Here is a 23,153-nt window from a genome sequence, read left to right as displayed (position 1 = left end):
CTTTCAACTGGCACAGGCACAATGCGGTGAATGGCCTCAATCTGTGCTGTAAACTTCTTATGTTTCTAAGGTCTGCTTTGATGGCCCTTATTGTTTCTTTGAGACAAAGTACTTTAGCATCGTGTAGCACCTGACACTGCTCATACATTGTTTAACTGCTGGCAGCAGTGACGGGCATTTGTGGGTACCAAAGCTTAGACTTGACTCTGCAGTGAAGAAAATAAAGTTTTGATTTCATTGTAATGTGTGTCCCCCCCCTCCATGTGAATGTGATCGACTTTATTTCACTTTTTCAATGAGATCGCCAGCCTCAGTTCCTCATGCTAATGTCTCATATTTGCTGTGTCAATTCAGTCATGAAGTGATTGGAAGACAGAATGGGCGTGCTCAATGGAGAAGTCTTAAGCTAGCAAATTAGCTTTGAATTAAAGTGCAAGAGCAAGATTTTCTGTTTTGGAGTCAGGACTCTGATGTTGGGATCAAATCTAGGTCTGGACCCTGTACCGTGTCAGCACTAGTCACCTGATAGTGATTTTGACTGGATTAGCCAAGTAATGGCCAGAGCGTGCACTCACTGTCCAATTAAGGAGGTTGGGCTGGCTTTCAAAGCTGAAGGACCAATAGGCACCTCCAGATGAAGGCACCCTCTCAGTACTTTTGACAGATCCATAGGAATGAAATGGCAGAACACCAACGTGGAGGGGAAAAAGCTGTGGCTGAGTAGGTATGACAGCTACAGGGGTACCTCAAAGTGACCCTGGAGCGCTGGCTGCCCATTCTGTCACCTGGAGGCCGCCTCCAGGCACCTGCTGTGCGCCCAATGCCATGGAGAGTTCACAAGCCAAATGGAAAATTCCAGCCGCCCTCTGATCAGTGACCTTAATTGGCTTCTGGATTGAGTTAACAAGCTACCCGCTGCTTGCAGATGGGTAGCCATTCCGTGCCTGATCTAGCCTCCAGGGCAATAGCCACGCCTCAGGACTGTGGCGGGGAAGTGGCAATCCTGCCAAAATCGGGAAATTCCACAGCTGCCCTCTTCTGTCCCCATCCCCATATCCCACAACAAAATTGTGCCCCAAGTTACTGTTTAAGAGATGTCTGGATTACTCTGTGCTGAATTGTGTTCAACAGTTTTGAAACATACCCCTTTCTTTTAGTAGCAGACAGCTTATTCCTTACAGCAGAAATGTTTTTTGGCTCTGATTTTTAATTAGATAGCAAAAGTGGAAACTTCTAGTCTGACCAATATCAATGCAAAGTAAGATTGTAGTAGGACAGTTATTCCTACACTCAAGAGGAACTCAGCAGAATATGGCAAAGTTCCAGCTTCAGAATTCCCCCACGTGTTTTCTTATATTCTTCTCAAGGTGAATGCTGGGGAAGTGAATGCTTTTTAACACTTTACAACTGTTCTCAGCATTAAGCACCCACAACTCCGATATAAAAAGGTTAAAATCTTCTAGCATTTCACCTCAAAAACGTAGTGTAACTCCAATTTTAGAAAGAAACTCCACTGAGGTGCTCCAGCATTTTATTTCCTGCATCAGGCACGCTTTTGGCTTTGTGCAGTTTGCGAAATTAATGTAAGTTATTACTTAGTCTAGGCTGGTATGCGATTGTGGCCAACTACACTGACCAGAAGCTTTTCTCTAATCAGTTAGTCTGGACTCAAACTCTGCTTCCAAAGGGGAAAAGACAGTTGAAACATTTAGTCCACTCACCCCTTTATTTTCAAACAGACTCGGTCAATTCCATTTAGCATGAAATATGCTATTGTTTGTGGGCAAATTAACAGAAGAGTCAGTGAAAAATCACATTACCATTACGTTGAATATTTTTGCATATAAGTGGCATGCCTTTGACAAGTGCGAACAAGTGCAGTGCAACATTATCATAGTGCATATTAATATGTCATGTGAGGTATCAATACAAAGTATGTTCATCAATGATATTTTGTCTTTAAGTCTGCCAATGATGCAGAACCATTTTGTTTTTGTTCTCTCCTAAATAGACATTCCGAAGAGTCTGTGGAACTTATCGAACATGGTCAGTTACCTTACCTTCCCTTTAACTTTTTCTGTGCAGCATTGTATATAAATTCCCATTGGGAAAGTATGTTCACTGCTTTAATGTCATCTATCACTTCTTGCAGATGACGAAAAGCAGCTACTCAATGTGGACCCCATCCTCGCAGAACAACTGATTGACGCATACAGGAGAAAACAAGCTGATGAATCAAGATTATTTTTAGCAGAATTCCAAGTATGTGTACTTGATGAATCATTACCTTCCTAAGATTGTAACTGTTTCATTTTCCATTTTTGAACTGTTTGCCCATGATGAGGACTGAGGGGTTAACGATTGCTATTTTGAAAGGGGAGCAGTAGTGAGGAGAGGTAACCGTTTATAATCTCCGCTAGGATGTAAGTTAGAAAGGGAGTTGACTGCTCAGGTGTTTGGTGAGGATGAAGTTAAAAGAACAGGAAAAAAAGTAAGAAAGATAGTTTGTATCTATATTGAGCCTTTAACAACCTCAAGACATCCCAAGCACTGCACAACAAATGAAGTACTTTTTAAAGTGTAGTCACTGCTTTCATACAAGAAAAGTGATTTTCACATAGCAAATATTTTTGGTGATATTAATAGACAATTGGGTATTGGCCAGAATACCAGGGAGCATCTCTTCTTCAAACAGTGCCAGGCAGTCTTTTACAACCACTTGAGAGGACAGACAGGTACCTGGTTTAACATTCGCTTTCTTGACCTCATCACCTTGTCTGACCCCACCACTCCCATCATCCCAATCACAGATGAGTAGTTGATGCCATTTTAGATAAACACTTAAATATTTCCCCATGCCTTATTAATGCACATAACACCTGTATGTCATAAGTTCTTACATTTGGGGTTATTTACACCATCTCCCTACCCCAACCTCCCACTCCCCACTCCATGAAATTAAAACTGAGTGGATTCTATGAAAGACAGGTGATCCACTCTGTCAGTCTGACAGCGAAGGTGACAATTATTCACAATATGATAATAATGAAATACCCAGAACTTAGCTGTGGACCAAATTAGAAGTGTACCTATTTTAGCAATGGAAAAAAACGTATTTTTGAAATTATTGTTACAGAGTATTCCAAGAGTTTTCAGCAAATTTTCTGTCAAGGAGGCACGGCGAGGTTGTAATACAAACAAGAACCGATATGTTGACATCCTGCCATGTGAGTATCAGTGGAATCTGCTAACTAGTTGAAGATGTCTATCTGAATAATATGCCATTAGTTAAAGCAAAACTTCACAGAATAATTCAATATTGAAATAATACCAAGAGATTTGAGGAAAAAGCTAAAGAAATATGTTAGATTAATGCATTGTATAGGCCTAAGCAGCAATTGTTTTATTCTAGTTCATTGCAAATTATAATTCATCCTTGTCTCTTTGAAGCAATCACCCATTCTGTTTTTTTTTAAGGAAAGCATTCTTTGGTAATGTAGCTTTCATTTATCATCTACTTGTGATGCAGAAAAAATGTTTATTTCTTCAAACATTTAACATAAAACTGATGAATTCTCTGATTCTGTGCTTTGGGGGTGATGGGACATGCAAATAGGTCAGGGAAGGAAAGTCCCTGTCAAGTTGTTTCTCACAGCTGCAGCAGTCAGGCACCCATTGAGACAGATCTACTGTACATTTTCAACTTCGTTAAATGGTCAGACCTAACACTTGCTGCTCCATTGTACTTCAAACACCCTCTGCTATCTTACCACTATTACTGTTTCAGTACTTTAAACCATACTTTCCATTAAGAAAAGATATACAAATTCATATAGAAACTTCATCGCAAAAACAGGACATTCGGCCCAACCAGTCCATGTTCATCCTTCATTCGAGCATAATTCTAAGTGTCCACCTTGTTTCCAGATCACATTATATCCCTTTCCTTAAACCATCTCTCTAACCTGCTTTTAAATGTTAACATAGTCTCTGCTTCAATCACAAACTCCAGAAGCGTATTCTAAAGTCTCATAACCCTCTAAGTATAAAGACTTTCTCCCTTATCTGTCATTAATCTTTTAAACTATGTTTATTTCAACCTGTAGTGCAGTAAGAGTGTTTTTATTCAACATTTAACATGCTGTATAATTCATTCTTGGCCTCCTCAATCACTGAAAACAATCTATTTCAAGTTTCTTTGTTGCATTCCTTCATAACTTGAAATACTCCTATCACATTCTCCCTTAATCTCTCTTGTTCTAATGAAAACTCACCACAATCTTTCAATGCAGTAACATATTAAGGGCTTGGTCAGTGTAAAAGAAAAAATCACTGACAATACTTAGACCTTCTTTTGTGGTTGTAAGCAGTTAATAGATTAAAGTTAGAATACTTTTACCTTGTTAATTTGGTGAATTCTTCAAGTAGAACTAACAAGGGTTGGATTTTCCCAACAGATGATTACAACCGTGTTCAGCTTTCTCCAGTGGCTGGAGAGCAAGGCTCAGATTATATCAATGCAAGCTTCATTGATGTAAGTATATATATTTTGAAGTGACAGACAAATAATATTTAAGAATTTATAGTTATAAATACTGCCCCAAATTGATGGAAATAGGATCTTTGCAATCCTTAACCCAGAAGAATGTGTTCCTTGGTTTCATATAAAACTACAACTTGTAAAAACATAAAAGCTCTGACCTCAGCACGACTCCCAATTCAACCCTTGGCCCAGGTCCTAAACCCACTCCCAGGATCCACTTGCCTGAGTACCACTGTGATGCTAGCATTGGCCTGATCTTGCTCTTGTCTTTGACCACTAGCTGTTAAGTGTCACAGGCTCCATTATAATGACGCCTGAAGTGCTTTGGCCTCACCATTCATGTAACATATTTTACACCCATTATGAATGAACTGAATTCTGATGATTGTAAGGGTGGGATACTTCGTAGCTCTGATATTTTTAATTTTATCCATTGTAGGAATATTTAATTATTAGTGCACTGGTACCATATTTATCATTAATTAGTGTCTTTCTCAATAGGGCTTCAACGAGTCCCGGAAGTACATTGCTGCCCAAGGTACGTTTAGTTCTATGTAGACACTACTGTTGTAGTTGGTGATGTAGCTTAATCATATGTGTAGCCCAGGAAATCACTGTCATAGAAATGTGTTACTGAAAAGTTTGCTAAATAATATTCAGGATGAAAGACAGAGGATCATGGGGCAGTGTGCTCACACGGTTTGCACAGCTAGTAAGACAGAGTGGTCAAGCTCAGCACAATAATTAATGTGTGATCTTCCAGCCGGAAATATGCATGGTGTTGGGGGTTTTCACAATGGGATTTTGTGTCCTGCTGCAGCAATATCATGGGCTGCAGTGGCTATTTCAATGCAAGTGGAATGGTAAGTAAGATAAAAATTCAATGTCGGTGGGAGTGCAGAACAGGTGATAGTGGATTGCATGCCCTTTGTACCCCAACTTGCTCTTTATGTAGCCTGCTCACTGGTTGTAGCCCCTCACCTGCTTGTTATACAGCCCGCTCATTCTTTATATAACCAATATCCTTGCTACAGAGTCAGTGCCTCATTATGCCCCCACCGCCTCATTATAGAGCCTGTCCCCTTGTTATAGATAAAAGCAAAATACTGCGGATGCTGGAAATCTGAAACAAAAACAAAAATACCTGGAAAAACTCAGCAGGTCTGACAGCATCTGCGGAGAGGGATACAGTTAACGTTTCGAGTCAATATGACTGATGAAGAGTCATACGGACTCGAAACGTCAACTGTATTCTTCTCCGCAGATGCTGTCAGACCTGCTGAGTTTTTTCAGGTATTTTTGCCCTTGTTATAGAACCTGCTTCCTCCATATAGCCCAGCTCCTTGTTATAGAGCCCATCCCACCACGATTGGAGCCTTTCTCATTGCTGTATCTTCAGCACTAGTTATAGAGCCTACCGCATCATTTATACCCCCCCTCCCCCCCCAATCATTGTGGAGCCTGCCCCATCATTATATCTCTTTGTTATGCACCCTGTAGAGTTGTACTACCGAGAGACTTCTTTAGTTGAACAATGAATTTTATTTAGAGCTGCTGGATTAGCTGCCTGCTTCGAGAAACACTATAATACGCTCCCCCGACTAGGAAAACTCCACCCTCTTATGAGATCCCCCACGCTCAGTGCTGATTGGCTGTTCTGACCACGTGACCCTTACTCAGTAAGGCTGGCCTTAGAGCAACAGTCTCCACATCCCTCCCCCTTTAACGCCTTGTTTTGCATTTCCTTCCACAAATTACTTTACACAGGTGAATAGAAAACAATATCAAAAAATCTAAGAAATAATCACACTGGCACTTTGTCATGAATTCAGATTTTACATTTAGATACATGGGTCCAGTAGTTACAAATCAAGTTGTTGAGGGCGTTTTCCATTTCGGGTAGAGCAGTGTAATTCTATAGCTTGAGGCTTTCCTATAAGATCAACACTAACAGGAACTGTGATAATGGATACCTCTTATGGCACAGGCAGTTCATCACTTATTGATTCAACGGAGACATCAGTTATGTCTGTAACAGGTCGATCAGGTACTTCGGTGCTTACAGGTTCAATAACATTCCTTGATGGCAACATTGACTGGGGAAGCATCTCCCTGCTCCTCAGATGATCCATGTATTTACGAACAATTCAGCCTTCCATGTCTACTTGGTATGAAAGGGGTCTGGTCTCACAGACAATAATCCCTGGGATCTAACTTGGACCGCTACCGAAGGTCCTTACATGTACGGCTTCATCTACCCTAAATTCCCAGGCTGTACTATACAAATCGTGGCTTGTTTTCTGATTACCTTGGTTCTTCTCTATCCTCCTTGGAAAATTTGGAAATACGAAGCTTAGTCTCTTTTGGAGACGACACTTCATAAGCAGTTCTGCTGGTGGAACTCCAGTTGTTGCATGTGGAGTCGTGCGGTAGCCAAGAAGGGAGCGTGAAACTTTGGTTTCCAAGGTTCCTCCCGACAATTTTTTTAGTCCCGACTTGAAAGTTTGGACGGCTCTCTTGGCTAGTCTGTTTGATGCTGGGTGGTAAGGCACAGCTCGGATGTGTTTAATGCTGTTTAGATTGGTGAAGTTCTGAAATTCAGCACTTGTAAATACGGCTCCATTGTCTTGATACAATAACTTCAGGCAATCCGTGAGTCGAAAAGCATTGGCTTAACCTTTCGATAGGAGCATGCGACCTGGGTGATTTCACCTCACAAATCTCCATCCATTTTGAGTGTGTGCTGATTATGAGCAAAGACATTGTGCCTGGGGATGGACCCACGGAGTCTATATGGATCCACACCCGTGGCTGGACCAGGCCATTCCCAAGGGTGTAGGGGGGTTGTGGTTGGCAGCTTTTGTTGCAGTTGGCACGGTTGACAGTGCTTGACTAGCTTCTCGATACCTGCATCTATACCGGGCCACCACACATAACTCCTGGCGAGCATTTTCATTCTAGAAATGTCAGGATGAGTGCTGTGTAATGCGGTTAGGAGCTGTATCCTGCCTGGTATAGGAATGACTACTCTTGCTCCCCAGAGCATAATGCCATCCTGACAACTCAATTCATGTTTGCGGGTAAAAAATAGTTTCATTTTCTCGGAGACTGGTTTCTCATTTTGGACAGAAGTGGATTTTGATTGGTTCAGTTCCTGATGTGCTTTGCGCAGATGGGTGATGTGTCTAAAAAAATTCAATGCAAGGACGATTTCTTGGGGTACAGGAGTACACGAGATGCTTTCTTGTAAGGGTAGACAGCTAAGAACATCCGCATTCGCTATGTGTATCCCAGGTCGGTGCTTGAAAGCGTATTCATAGGCGGACAGAATTAATGCCCATCACTGAATATTTGCCGAGGCTATCGGCGAGAAAGCCTTGCCTTCTTTGAAAAGGCCCAAAAGTGGTTTATGATCGGAGACGATTGTAACGTGCCTGCCACGGAAGTACCGGTGGAATTTTTAACTCCGAAGACTATTGACAGCCCCTCCTTCTTGATCTGTGAATAACATTTTTTGGCCGATGAGCGGGTTCTTGATACATAACCTATTGGCCTCTGAGAACTGTCATCGATTTCCTGGGACAATATTGCAACAACGAGATATGGAGAGGCGTCGCAGATCAATATCAATTCTTTAGATTTATTTAGAAGTGCACTAACAAGGTTGAGGAGTGCAGCAGTTGTTTTACTCTGTTGAAGGCTGCCTCCTGTGGAGCTTTTCCAGGACCAACAATGGTGTTTCTTCAGCAGTATGTGCAAGAGGGCCAGTACAGCCAACAAGTTGGGTGAAAATTGTCTGTAGTAGTTTACCATCCCTAAAAATGATTTGAGTTTGGTGATATTTGTGGTGCCTTAGCCTTCTTCGCCTTAGTCTTTTCTTCCATGGGGTGTAATCCTTGTGCGTCTACACAGTGCCCCAGGTAGGTAACCTCGGTGGTTTGGAAAGTGCATTTCTCCTTTTTTTAGGCTGACTTCAGCTTCCAGAAATCTTTTTAACACCTCTAAATTTGCTAAATGCTGGGCCTCTGTCGATCCAGTTATAAGGACATCGTCAAGGTAAACTCCAACCCCTGGGAATCCCTGTGGCAGACTTTCCAGTGAAACATTGCACATGCCGTATACTGGAACAGGCCTTTGTTTGTGTTTATTTTGGCAAAGCCCCGGGATGTGTTATTTAACTCAAGTTGCTGGTGCGCGTGGCTCATATCCAACTTAGTGTAGGATTGACCTCCTGCCAGTTTTGCCTCCAAGTCTTCAATTCTTGGAATTGGATATTTATCCAACATGGCGCCTGATTAACTATTAGCTTATAATCGCCACAAATGCGGACGGTCTTATCCGGTTTCAGTACGGGGACGATGAGGGCTGCCCATTCTGAAGATTGAACCGGCTGTATGATGCCTAGTTCCTCCAACCTGTTTAACTCAGCCTCCATTTTTTCTCTTAAGGTATATGGTACTGATCTTGCCTTAAAAAAAATCAGAGAGTTGCCTCTGGAGCAACATAAATCTTGGCTTGTAAGCCTTTGATTTTACCTGATTCATTGCGAAAGACGCTGTCGTATTTTTTTAACAATTCTAGCAGTCCTCCTGCCCGCACTTGAAAAACCTTGGACCAATTTAACTTGATTTCTTTTAGCCAATCACGGCCCAGAAGGCTTGGTCCTTCCCCAGTCACTATTATTACTGGGAGCTGGGCTGACTGCTGCCCATAGCTCACAGGTATCACGGTGGTGCCTTTTACTTTTATTGCTTCTCCCGTGTTCAACTGGGCAGAAGTTCTCTCCAGGCTTAAGGTTTGGGTACCTTCTGTCAGGTATTGAAATGTGCGCTCACCCATCACTGTGGCTGATGCCCCTGTATCCACCTCCATAACTAGAGTTCACATGGAATGTGACTGCAATAGGGTTTGCCTTAACTGCATTAAGATTAAAAAGAGAGTCAATGTCAGAATCAGTTATTTCAGACTCTTTCACGTTATGTACTTCTAACATCTTTGCCGGCTGGTTACTTGGCAGTCTGGACTTAGCTCTGCACTGCTTTATCAAATGTCCTGTTTTGCGACAGTAATATCACCCGGCTTCCTTGTATCTATGTGTTTCAGGGGTATAGTTGCCCCCACATTGGTAACATTTCAACTTCAGGATCACTGTCTGATTGCCTCTGGTATTTTTTTTGATTTCTGGGTGATTGAGAATGATTCCGGCTTTGTGGCTGCTTCAGGGGCTTTGGCACCACGCCTGGCTGCAGGTTCCTGCCCTAACTAGTAAACAGTGCCATTGTGCAAGCTGTATGGCTCCTGCAAATCTTTTTCAACGTTTTCAATGGCCAGCGCTATCCCCATTGCTTGTTTAAAATTTCTATCAACTTCTGCCAGCAATCAATGCTGAATGGCATCATCACGCACGCCACAAACTCACCGATCCCATAGCATGTTGTTCAAGGTCGCTCCGAATCACTATGCTCTGACAATTGCTTCAACTTAGCAATATAAGTTGCGATCAGCTTGCCTGGGTCCCTCACCCACATGTTAAATCTGAATTGTTGCATAATGACTGATGGTTTGGGGTAAAAATGGCCCTTCACTAAATCCAGAGCTCACTGAACGATTTGAAGTCGGTCGCACTTGGGGCTGTGAGGCTGCAAATAAGGTTATAGTATTGACTCTCACAGATGTTCAAGATGCTTTGCCTCCTCCCCAATTTCGTTGGCCTGGAAATAAAACCCAAGGCGCTCGATGTATTGAATCCAGTCATCCATGGAGGGGTCAAATGGGTTGATCCTCCCAAAGAGAGGCACCCTCTTGAGTATATATTTTTTTCTTTCATTCCTTCTTTAAAATGAGATACTCAACAGTTGTAGGGTGAGAGGTAGCACCAGGATCATTTATCTTTGTCGCCAGATGTGGAGGTGTACTGCCGAGAGGCTTCTTTAGTTGAACAACAAACCTTATTTACAGAGCTTTTGGATTAGCTGCCTGCTTCTAGCAAGACTACAATACACTCCCTCAGACTGGAAAAACTCCACCCTTTTATGAGATTTCCTGCGCTTGGTGTTGATTGGCTGTTCTGACCACGTGACCCTTAGTCAGTAAGGCTGGCCTTAAAGCAACAATCACCACACACCCTGTCCAATTTTCCAATCCATTGAATTCGATGCATAAAGGGCATCTGATCCACTATGCCCCATGTTGTGCCCCTGACTTTTACTCCCAAGTAGCGGAATGTGGAGTACAAAATAATTGGATTGCAACCATGTTTGGATTGCAAAAATAAGTTTGCATCACAAAGTATCTGGATGGAGCAAATGATCTAAATAGGACGGAGTACCTGGCTGGGAAAAAAATGCCATGGAGGCAACAAAAATGCAAAGAGGATTTCTGACAGGTATCAAGCTGCACGGGACCATCAGCCAACCACCCACCACCGAATATGGTGGAATAAATAGCAGGGTCATGATCATGTCACAGCAGAAGCAGGTACAGAGCCACCTCAATCCCAAGGGTTACCACTAACAGACAGGGGAAGTACAAATGAGAAGCACTGGAGGAGGTTCTAGAAGATGCCTGCCATACACTGGGACTAAGGGGAAGTAGCAGGGTAAGTTATAAAAACACTTATTGGTAAGTCACTTGTAGGGAAATAAATTGTTTAGCAGTGTGGTTATTTTGGACGATGAAAAATGAAATAAAAATCAAAGGATGGATATCCATGGTCATTGAGGTATTTCAAAGGATAAGGTAGCACATATGTGGAGAGGAGAACCAGTCAAATGCTGGGTTCACAAATTTAAGTGAATGTCTTTTCCAATAAAAAGAAGCTGCTTGTACATTTTACACCGCCAATGCACTTGGATAGAATTTGTCAGGAGCTTTAACTACCTTCAACCATCTGACCCTTTATAAATGCAAGCATTTTATGCTATCAGGAGCTCCAGTCTGTTCTCCCTCAAAGCAGTTATGTCTCCCGCATTCAGTGGCAAAAGTTGTCACCAAATGATGATTGGTTAATTGCACCACTTCCTCGGACACCATCTCCCCACTCCGATTGGTGAACAATCCTTTCCACCTGTCTCTAGCTCCTGATATTCCCATAAGAACGCTTTCTTATTGTCATTTATATTTTCTCTTTGTGTTTCATTCCTTTTCCTTCCTCAAGCCTCCGGTCAGTTTCTTGGTGTTCCTTTGCCTGATTTTGTAGCTTTCCCTAACCCGGCCTAGGCAGAAATCAGGAAGATTTACATGCACAGATCACACAAAAGTATTATTAATTTATGAAATATTTACACAGCAATGACTTCTGTTTTCTTTAGGCCCAAAGGAAGAAACATCTGCTGACTTCTGGAAAATGGTGTGGGAACAGAAAGCAACAATCATTGTCATGGTGACTCGCTGTGAGGAAGGGAAGCGGGTAAGTCTCATTCTCTCCAATTGATTGCTGCCTGTTTTAACTCTGATGGCCAGGATTTTATATTCGGCGTGTGGGGCCCGCCCCCACACGCCGGAACGTAACATGACGTGCGATGGCATCGGGCGTGCATCCCAACGTCATCGCGCAGTCTCACGATGTTTCACTCAGCAGGTGCGTGCCCGAGTTGGCTGCGCGCCCGCCGATCAAAGGCCTATTGAGGCCGTTAGCAACCTCATTAACCTGAAATTTACGCTACCCGTCCAACCTTACGGTTGGCAGGCAGGCAAAAAGGCCAAGCGGCCTTTACATTTTTTAGGAAACCTCATTCACGAGCGGGATGAGATTTCCTCAAGCTTTTACAATTTGAATAAAACCTGTTTTTTTTTAAAAATAAAAATATGTGACACAGTCACACGAGAGGACAAGTTTCATTAAATTGTTAATGTTTTTAATAATCTCTGCAAAAAGCAGCTCTGTGCCTCAGGGAGATTTAAGCGCCCTTTCGCGCACATGCGCGAAAGAGCGCTGGACCCGACTCTCCCTCCTCCCCCCACCCGCACAGGTAGCGCCTCTCACGATCCTCACTGAGTGGGCCTTAATTGGCCTGCTGCGTGAAATACGGTGCCGATCCAATCGCAGTCAGCTCCACAACCGATCCCGCCGAGCCTGCCTGATGCAGGGAAAATTCAGGCCAATGTGTCTGTAATAGTGACATACCTAGGGGCATGTCCTCTGCTCATTTCTCCATGCCTTATGGGCTTGTGCTTTCCTCTTCGGTTGCCCACAGGAGTCTCCCATTTTCAATTTGAAGTTGTCTACTATCATCAATGTCTTTCTTCCTGTTACTCTACATCCCTCTAACGTGCCTTCAGTTATCTTCTTCTGAAGTTTTCATGCCTTAGAACATGGCCAACCTAGTTTTGTTCCTTTTCTTGACCACTGATGAGTAGCCAGTGATATTCGGACCAGACAAGTGCCTGGCAATGACCATCTCCAAGAAAAGGGAATCTAACCATCTCCCCTTGACATTCAATGGCATTGCCATCGCTGAATCCCCCACTATCAATATCCTGGGGACAATCATTGATCATAAACTAAACTGGACTAGCCATATGAATACTGTGGCTACAGGAGCAGGTCAAATACCGGGAGTTCTGAGGCGAGTAACTCACCTCCTGACTCCCCGAAGTCTGTCCACCATCTACAAGGCACAAGTCAGGAGTGCGATGGAATACTCCCCACTTGCCTGGATGAGTGCGGCTCCAAAAACACTCAACAAGCTTGACACTGTCCTGGACAAAGCAGCCCACTTGATCAGTACCCCATCCACCACCTTACACATTCATTCCCTCCACCCACAATAGCAGCAGTGTGTACCATCTACAAGATGCACAGCAGCAACTCAACAAGGCAAGCAGCTCAAGAAAGTGGCTGACCACCATCTTCTCAAAGGCAGATAGGGATGGGCAACAAATGCTGGCTTCAGCTTCGACACCAACATCTCATGAAAGAATAAAAAAAACTCACTAATATTCTTTCCTCCTCCTCTATCCTGAAAACCTCTTCAGTGCTGTTGTGCTCTCTCAATCTGACCCGCTCCATCTTTGTCCAGGACCCCGTTTCACAATGTTCTCATACTTGGATGTCCACTTCTCTTAAGGTTCATGTTTTAGCCCTGTACAACGAGACACTCTGATTCATAGGCAAAATCTTCAGCTCGGCGGGTAGGCGTGCACCCGATCCACTCAAAGTTGAAATGTCACGCGTTGACGTCGGCCGAACATCCCGACATCAGTGCGCAGTTGTGTGATCGTTCAGTTGGCGGGCACCCGCTGGAGTCGGCAGTGTGCCCACTGGCAAATTAAAAGGCCTGTTAAGGCCATTAGAGAACCAATTAAGTTAAATTTTTCGCTGCCTGCCCAACCTAATGGTTGGAAGGCAGGCGAAAAGGCCCAAGCAGCCTTTGCATCTTTTTGGAAACCTCATCCACGTGAGGGATGAGGTTTCCAAAAGCAAATACAAATAAAATAAAAGTTTTAAAATTTAATTAATAACATGCCCCTGCACTTATTACATTTTTCAAATCTTTATTTTTTATTTTTAAAAACACATCATCTTCCTGAGGTAGCACTGTGCCTCAGGCAGATTTTCAAACACCCACTTGTGCACGTGCACAAAGTTCACTCGCCTTCCTTCCCCCGCCCACACAGGCAACGCTGAGCGCTGCCACTCACATTTCACACTGGGCGGGCCTTATGTGGCCCATCAGCGTGAAATCGCCTTCCAGCCTCGATCGCGGGCGGTAGTCAGCTTCCCGCCCGCCCCTGCCGAGCCCGTCCAACCGGGGCTAAACTCTGCCCATTGTCTTGATAATCCTTTTCTTAAGATCTCTACTCATTCCTATGTTGAGCATTCCTTTATGTTTGAAGAATGCATTCTTTGTCAAGGCTATTCTATCTCTGATTTCTTTATGACGGTTACCATCTTCTGACAGGATGTTTCCACGTTTTCCATAAATTGCAATACCTAGTCCAGCTGTTGACCATGTGTCTTGTCCTCTGCCTTCCCACCATTTTTTCTTCTGATCTTTATAATTTGTGTCATTTTTACATTAATTTTCATTTCATAAGCTTTCACCACATCATTCATTCTACCCATTAGTATCTGTAGATCTTATGCTGCGCAAACCACCAGGACCTGGTCATTTGCAAATCTCACTACCTTCACCAATTGACTTCCTACTTTGACATATTTCTGTACTTCACCTAATGCATCTTTTACCATGGCTTCTGCATAGATGTTAATGATGGTGATAGTAGAGAGCCTTGTCTCATCCTACACCCGATTACAGCAAGTTCAGTTTCACAAAATACTGTCCTGATTGTAGCAGTCTGTCCCAATAGAGTTCCAATCATTCTTTTATTTCTCCAGTCAACTCTGCTCACTTCCAGCACTTCCAATAGCCTTTGCCAGGTCACCTGGTCAAAAGCTTTTTATAATCCACAAAGCAGGAGTACGATTCTTGCTGGTAATCTAGGCTTCTTTCACTGAACACTATTGCCATCCTTTAATGTACATAATGCTTTAATGGCCACAGAACACATACCGTACATATATCTGGAGCTAACGCCTGAGAGAAATTTGTTTCAATAAAACACTCTGAACCAACGTTGGTATGGAAGAGGCAGCAGTAACTTACTTATCTCTGAGATTACCTTTTCAGGTTATTCTTTCTCTCTAGTTCATTGATCCACTGGTTTCTCTTTTGATTGTAATATTTTGGTTTGACATTTTGACAGGTATGTTGAAGTTCCTGGCAGAAGATTGGTATTTTTGAGAGGGCCATAATAAAATATAATGACAAGAGAATAGTGGACTACTTATGCTAAGGATATTTAAAGAACCGTTTTGCTATTTGTGCAAAGTACAACTTCATATCCAAAATCTGAAATCTTCCATGATATCAATTAGTTCTGTGTAACAAGACATGATGCTGAATGCTCCTTCTTTCATTTGTTTTCTATTATACTCAGATGTCTCTGAGTGTTCCATGTTTCACAATCAGGACAGTCAACAAGTCACCCACTCGCAGGCCCCTACCAGTGCCAATAATGACAGTTTTATTATGCTTACTCAACATGTACCAGAGCTGCACGCCCAGTTGGACTTACCAATTCTTCCACCAGGTTTGGCAATGCCATGATCTCCAACCTGCATAAACCCTGACAGCAAGTCAGAGATCAGGCAGTCATTGTACCAACCTGTGTTCTATATTGTATTACGCTTTCTTTGACATTATTTGGATTTCTTAACTATTAATTTCAAAAGTTAAAATTGACTCTTGTAGGAATTGGCTTCTATGCAGGGGAGGTGGGGGGTGGGGAAAAACCTTTAGAATGCAATTGCCATTAAAAAAAACCTAATTTTTTCAGCCCAAATGTGCTCAGTATTGGCCTAATTTGGATGACGAGTCCAATTCCTTTGGCGACCTCACTGTAAGAATTAACGAGGAGAAGTGGTGCCCGGACTATGTCATTCGGAAACTCTTAATTTCACACGTGAGTTTAAATAAGTTCTTCATTAGTTTCTACTCCAGTCACTGTTGCTTTTCATTGTGACTGACTGAAGAAATCGCAAACTGATATTTTTCTGTATTTCTTAAGAAGAAGGAAAAAAATCCTGAGCGAGAAGTAACGCACATCCAGTTCATTAGGTGGCCAGACCACGGTGTTCCAGAAGATCCACACCTCCTTCTCAAATTGCGTCAGAGAGTTAATGCATTCAGAAACCTATTCAGCGGCCCAATAGTTGTGCATTGCAGGTAAATGAGGATTTCTAAAAGGTAGCGTTCTGCCATAGTCCGGAAGTAAGGTTTTACTTGCTAATACCTGTACTTATCTGCATGTCACAGAAATGGGGTTAGCATTGCAGCGAGACTTCCAATCTGAACAAAAAATGTCCTTCTGGTAAACAAGCTGATAAAAATGATCCTGCATTTTGGCTTACTTTCACAAAATACAGTATAACAAATGAACGTTCTTGATATGTAGTATATACCGGGTAGTATTTCCTATTTTAAGTGTAATCATTTGTGAATAACAACGGGACAAAGATTTGTTCTTTTTTTAGGTTTTTGTCACACTTTTGTGTCAACTTTTCCATTAAAATACATAAAGCTCGTGGGAGCTTGTTGTCCTGAAACTACACTGTCGGCCGTTGGTGGGGCTGAATTGTTTTTAACATAGATCCATGGAGTAGCTGTTGAATTTTCCATCCCCGCTTTGCCTGGCAAGCTGCCAATGAGTGCTGATTCAGTGCCCATAGCTTGTCAGAATTACCCAAATAATGCCCAGCATCACCTAACCAATATCTCCTTAAAGTGTCGCGGAAGATGCACTTACATATACTATTGTTCTTCGTTAAGTTCCTATTGCAAGCTATTTAAAAATAACTTAGAAGAGTACATATAAGAATAAATATATTTGATCACATCATCTTTAATAGAATATAAATGATATAAATCTGATATTTAATAGATGCTGTATTTTGCTGAAATAGACCTGGAGTTGGGTCTTCGGTTAACCAGCGCATGCATCACTCTTGAATTTTTAGTCCAAGGGTCATTTGATTTATTTTTTTCATGTGCACTTGTTTCCATTGTGGGTCAGTCAAAAACATTAATTTAGGTCAAAGGCAAAATACCTCCAATGCTGGAAATCCTGGAATAAAAACAGAAAATGCTGGAAGGACATAGTCTTTTCTCACTCCACAGATGCTGCCTGAGCTTCTGAGTAATTCTGGTGTTTTCTGCTATTAATCTATTTCTTGTGTTTAATCTGTGTGGTAAACTGATTGTTGTATTCATTCACAGTGCTGGGGTGGGTCGCACAGGTAGCTACATCGGGATTGATGCCATGATGCAGGGCCTCGAGGCTGAGGGGCGAGTGGATATCTACGGTTATATAGTTCAGCTCCGCCGACAACGTTGCCTCATGGTGCAGGTTGAGGTAGGTTTACCATTATAACCAACCGCTACATGTACACAAGTGGACTATCACAGAATCACAGAGTTGTGACAGTGCAGAAAGAGGCTGTTTGGCCCATCGTGTCTGCACTGGCTCTCCAAATGAGCATTATGACTTAGTGCCAATCTCCTGCCTTTTCCCCGTAACCCTGCACATTGGTTTTTATTCAAATAATCATCCAACGCCCTCTTGAATGCCTCAATTGAACTTGCCTCCACCACACTTCCAGTTAGTGCATTCCAGACTCGGACCACTTGCTGTGTGAGAAAGTTCTTTCTCACCACATTTGCTTCTTTTGCAAATCACTTTAAGTCTGTACCTTCTCATTCTCGATCATTTTACGAGCGGGAACAGCTTCTTCCTATCTACTCAATCCAGTCCCCTCATGATTTTGAACACCTTTATCAAATCTCCCCTTCGCCTTCTCCTGTCCAAGGAGAACAGTCCCAACTTCTCCAATCTATCTTCATAATGAAGTTTCTCATCCCTTAAACCATTCTTGTAAACCTCTTCTGCACTCTCTCTCCAATACATTCACATCCTTCCCTTAGTGTGGCACCCAGAGCTGTACACAATACTCCAGCTGAGGAAAAACTAGTGTCTTATATAAGTTAAGCATAACCTCCATGATCTTATACTCCACGCCCCTATTAATAAAGCCCAGGATACTCTATGCTTTACTAACTGCTCTCTCCACCTGTCCTGCCACCTTCAATGATCTTTTCACATATACATCCAGGTCCCTCTGCTCCTGCACCACTTAAGAATTGTACCCCTTATTTTGTATTGTCTCTCCATGTTCTTCCCACCAAAATGCATCATCTCACACTTCTCCACATTGAACTTCATCTGCCACCTATCTTCCCACTCCACCAACTTGTCTATGTCCTTTTGAAGTTCTTTATTGTCCTCCTCACAGTTTACAGTGCTTCCAAGTTTCGTATCATCCGTAAACTTTGAAATTGTCCCCTGCACACCAAGATCTAGAACATTAATATATATCAGGAAAAGCAAGGGTCCCAATACTGACGCCTGGAGAACTCCACTACAAACCTTCCTCCAGCCTGAAAAAGATCCATTGACCATTACTATTTGTTTCCTGTTACTCAGCCAATTCTCTATCAACGTTGCTGTCCCTTTTATTCCATGAGCTATAACTTTTCTCTCAAGTCTGTTGTGTGGCACTCTATCGAATGCTTTTTAAAAGTCCATATACACCACATCAACAGCATTACCCTCATCAACCTTCCCTGTTACCTCTCCAAAAACATCCAGCAAATTAGTTAAACATGATTTCCCCTTTAGAAATCCATGTTGGCTCTTCTTCATCAACCCACATTTTTCCATGTGACTACTAATTCTATCCTGAATAATAGTTTCTAGAAGCTTCCCCACCACCAAAGTTAAACTGATTGGTCCGTAATTGCTGGGCTTATCGTTACAGCATTTTTTAAACAAGGGCATAATGTTTGCAACTCTCCAGTCCTCTGGTACCTTCCCTGAGCCTAGAGAAGACTGAAAGATTATGCCCCTGCAATTTCCACTCTCACTTCCTATAATATCCTTGGATGCATCTCATCCGATCCTTGTGCCTTGTCAACTTTAAGTACCGACAGTTTATTCAACACTTCCTCCTTATCAATTTTAAATCTTTCTAGTGACATTGTGTCACTGTGTCATTGTGGCCTCGGTAGCATCTACTTCCTTGGTAAAGACAGAAGCAAAGTATTCATTTAACACCTCAGCCACACCCCCTGCCACCATGCGTACATCCTCTTTTTAGTTCCTAATCAGCCCTACTCCTCCTTTTATCACCCTTTTACTATTTATGTACCTATAGAAGACACTGGGATTCCCCTTTATGTTGTCTGCCAATCTTTTCTCATAATCCCTCTTCGCTTCTCTTTTTTGCATCTTCACCTCTCCTCTTAAACTTGTCTATTCAGCTTGGTTCTCTACTGTATTTTCTACCTGACACTTGTCATAAGCATACTTTTTATTCTTTATCTTAATTTCGATCTCCTTTTTTATCCAGGGAGCTCTGGATCTGTTTGCCCTACCTTTCCCTTTCAATGAAATATACCTTGACTGTGCCTGAACCATTTCTTCTTTGAAGATAGCCCATCATTCAGTTACAGTTTCTCCCGCCAACCTTTGCTTCCAGTCTGTCTGGCCCAGCTCCTTTCTTGCCCCATTGAAGTTGGCTCTCCCCCGGTTAATTATTCTTACTCTGGATTGCCCATTGCCCTTTTCTACTGTCATCCTAAACCTTTTGGTACAGTGATCACTGTCTGCTAAATGATCCCCCATTGACACTTAATCTTCTTAGCCCAGTTTATTTCCAAGAACCAGGTCCATCCGTGTACCCTGTCAGTATGGACACATACTGCTGTAGAAAATTCTCCTGAACACACTTTAGGAACTCTTGCCCCTCACTGCCCCTGACACTACCACTACTCCAGTCTATATTCAGATAATTAAAGTAATTAATAAAGTAATAAAGTAGGCAATTAAAAATTAAATTATAACTACTCTATAATGTTTGCAACTCTCTGTAATTTCCCTGCAGATTTGTTCCTCTACACCCTTCCCATTAGTTGGTGGCCTATAGACTACACCGAGCAATGTAACTGCACCCTTTTTGTTCCTAGCTGTAGCCAAATTGATTTTGTCCTTGACCCCTTTGGGACATCCTCTTCCTCCAACACTGCAATGCTTTCTGTAACCAATACAGCCACTCCTCCTCCTTTCCTTCCTGCTCTATCTTTCCTGAACACCTTGTACCCAGGAATATTTAACACCCAGAGCAGCCCTTCCTTGAGCCAGGTCTTGTTATCGCCACAACATCATATTTCCACATGGCAATCTGTGCCTGTAACCCCCCCCAATCTTATTTACTATACTCCATTCATTCACATCCGTGCACAGTAATCTTGATTTAGACTTCATGACTTTTCCCCCTTACTCCGAATCTACCTATTAACTGACAGTTCTCTATTCTAGTGCTATCTGTTTCTCCCAGTATTTTATGCACCCTGGTATTCCACTCTAATGTGCTCTCATGGTTCCCACACCTCTGTCGAGCTAGGTTGAAGGCCTTCCAACAGCAGTTGGCACGATAGTGCCAGGAACTTCATTGCCCAAATGTAGAGGAGGGAGAGAGGGGAGTTGAGGGTAGATCATCACAGTCAAGCTTGATGCTGTCTTTTCTACACATAGGCTTCCAGCAGCAGTCACATAATAGCAAACCATTCTGTGAGACTTGGTACTCATTGCATTTTCCTGCTGATGCATAGAGACCAACAAATTTTGTATGAAAAGCTGATAGAAGTCTTTCAAGGTGCCAAATTAACTCATGGGCAACTGGCAATATTAGGCATTGCAGTCTACTCGTGATTGTCCAGACTCAAGCAATCTAGTTGGGGGAGTCTGATTTCTACCATTCAGGTACTTGCCTAATACTTCAAGAAAATGTCCACCTATAATCCAGGCAATATAGTTCTGGTATGGTTATGTTCTTCTGTGATGATCAAGGGAACAGTTTGACTTTTACAACAAATCTTCTCACACCAGCCATCCTTCAGACCTCTGTAGGTCCACTGATTTGTGCACAGTTAGTGGTGGATTTGCTCTGTGGATCTGTACCCTTTGTGTACTGGGTTGTTGTGGCCTAGGCTCATTTATGCAGAGCCATCATAGAAGAGAGAGAAAATGTTCATTCCTCTCTGTCTAAACTGGAATTAACCCCGGATCCCAAGGTCAATTCACTGCATAGTCCTTGTTTCAGTTAAAGTTTTGTTTGTTAGTTTGAATTTACAAAGTTTCCTTCTTTCTATTTGTCTATTGCTGTAAAATGATACATGCTATCAAAATTTTTTGTCTTGCACTCATCAGGACAGAGTCGCAAGAATACCAAATTTCAAAGGGAACAACAATTTCATGAGAAAAGGGTGCTAATTGGTAGGCAAGTGAACTCTAATTGAGTTGTTGCTTTGGAGAGCAAAAGAAGTAACAGTTATTCCCAAGCTTTTGTTTAAATTCAATTCGGGCAAGTTGACTCTGATTGGTCAAGGTGTTGCCATGGGGGAATGCCCCAGGGAAATGTTGTTCCCTCAAGCTATTGTTTAATTGAAAAAGGCACAATGCCTGAACATGCTCTTTTTGTTTACAGAAGACAGGGCCCTGCTTGAGAATATATGTAGCCTCTAGCAAATATAAGTGGGCCCCATTGTGAACCAGACTGATAATCTTGAATTAGTGCAATTCTTAGCACACTGATGATTGTTAAGTAAGTGCTGCCCAATTGTGGAATCATATCTAATGCTGGACCCTGTGTTCTGAGTTTTGCGAGCACGGACTGGTTGAGTGTGGTCTATTCTCTGCCTGTTGTGGACAGCTGATGGGACGCGCTGTTTGGTGCAGTCCATCATTTGTTGGGACGTATGGCCTACATACCTGACATAAATATGTACATACATAATACACACATACATGGTGTAACACCCTGACCAATCAGAGCCCACTTGCCTACCAATTAGCACCTTTCTCTCATGCAGTATACATTGTTGTTCAGCTTGAAATTTGGTATTATTGCAATTCTGTCCTGATGAGTGCAAGGTGGAAAGCTTCAACAGAATGTCTCCTTTTAGAGCAATACTGAAGTTCTGTACTACCAAGTGACTATTTCTTTCTATTTTTATCTTTTCACCAACATGCACTGCTATGAAAATGGGTGATCAACCAGCAATACATAATTCCATGATTTCTGTTCAAATGTAACTCTGTGTTGAACTATTGGGTGCTAAAATGAAAGTGAAGTTAGAACACCAGATTACTTCCTTTTCATGGTCTCTTGTCATTTGGAAGGCCAGCTTCCACTCTGACTAATGACACAACACAGCTTGACCACTCTCCATCTGAGGAAAGATGGAGTCTCTCAACTGTAGATGGGACTTGACTTTTGAATGTCTGGCTCTGCCTATGGAGCTTCTGATGGATTCACCAAATTACCCTGTTCTCTGAAATGCCAAAACCTCAAAGAGCTATTGATTAAAAATGTTGATTTTGATTATGTTAACTAATTACTTTTATCATTAGGCTTTATTGAGCTTCACTGACTTATTAGTGTCTTAACAAAGGTATGTTTTATTGCAGGCCCAGTACATTCTGATCCACCAGGCTTTGTTGGAGTACTATCTCTATGGTGAAACTGAGGTCAGCCTGTCTGAGCTACCCAAGCACCTCACTAACTTTAAAAAGAATGACCCACCAACTGAGCCATCCCTGCTGGAATCAGAGTTCCAGGTCAGTTCATTCATCTAGAAAAGCTGACCTCAAGAGTCAGCATAAATGACTCATAAATCAAATAATAGCAAAAGTAGGGCAAAAGGTCACTGAGTTACTGCCTATTTAGCTGAACTTCAGGCCAACTCTATCAAATATTAGGAAGCAGAAAGATATTGTTGGGGTGCTTTGTCACTCAGCAGGGCACAAAGTAACCAATCGAAAAGCAGAATGTTGAGGATCTTGGAAATCTGAAATAAAAACGCAACAAAGAGGAAACTCTCAGCAGGTTAGAGCAGCATGGAGAGAGAAACAGAGTGAACATTTCAGGTCAAGGATCTTTCATCAGCATCTTTCATCTGATGAAAGATCCTTGACCTGAAACTTTAACTCT

General features: G+C 42.3%; 1 protein-coding gene across 1 annotated transcript in view; it reads left to right on the top strand.

Moving 5' to 3' along the window:
* The window catches only part of ptprc (protein tyrosine phosphatase receptor type C), an 85,427-nt gene that overhangs the window by 36,783 nt on the left and 25,491 nt on the right, over window positions 1–23,153 (top strand). The window contains exons 14-23 of the mRNA XM_078561801.1: window positions 2,012–2,046; window positions 2,153–2,262; window positions 3,137–3,227; window positions 4,458–4,534; window positions 5,045–5,081; window positions 11,854–11,951; window positions 15,884–16,009; window positions 16,115–16,272; window positions 17,323–17,458; window positions 22,631–22,780. Of these exons, the coding sequence (XP_078417927.1) occupies window positions 2,012–2,046; window positions 2,153–2,262; window positions 3,137–3,227; window positions 4,458–4,534; window positions 5,045–5,081; window positions 11,854–11,951; window positions 15,884–16,009; window positions 16,115–16,272; window positions 17,323–17,458; window positions 22,631–22,780 (1,018 nt within the window). The remainder of the gene's footprint in view (window positions 1–2,011; window positions 2,047–2,152; window positions 2,263–3,136; window positions 3,228–4,457; window positions 4,535–5,044; window positions 5,082–11,853; window positions 11,952–15,883; window positions 16,010–16,114; window positions 16,273–17,322; window positions 17,459–22,630; window positions 22,781–23,153) is intronic.

The sequence above is a fragment of the Cetorhinus maximus genome, chromosome 17 (assembly GCF_964194155.1).
Source record: "Cetorhinus maximus chromosome 17, sCetMax3.hap1.1, whole genome shotgun sequence".
In the NCBI taxonomy this organism is placed as follows: Eukaryota; Metazoa; Chordata; class Chondrichthyes; order Lamniformes; family Cetorhinidae; genus Cetorhinus; species Cetorhinus maximus.
This window is presented reverse-complemented; position numbering and strand designations above follow the sequence as displayed.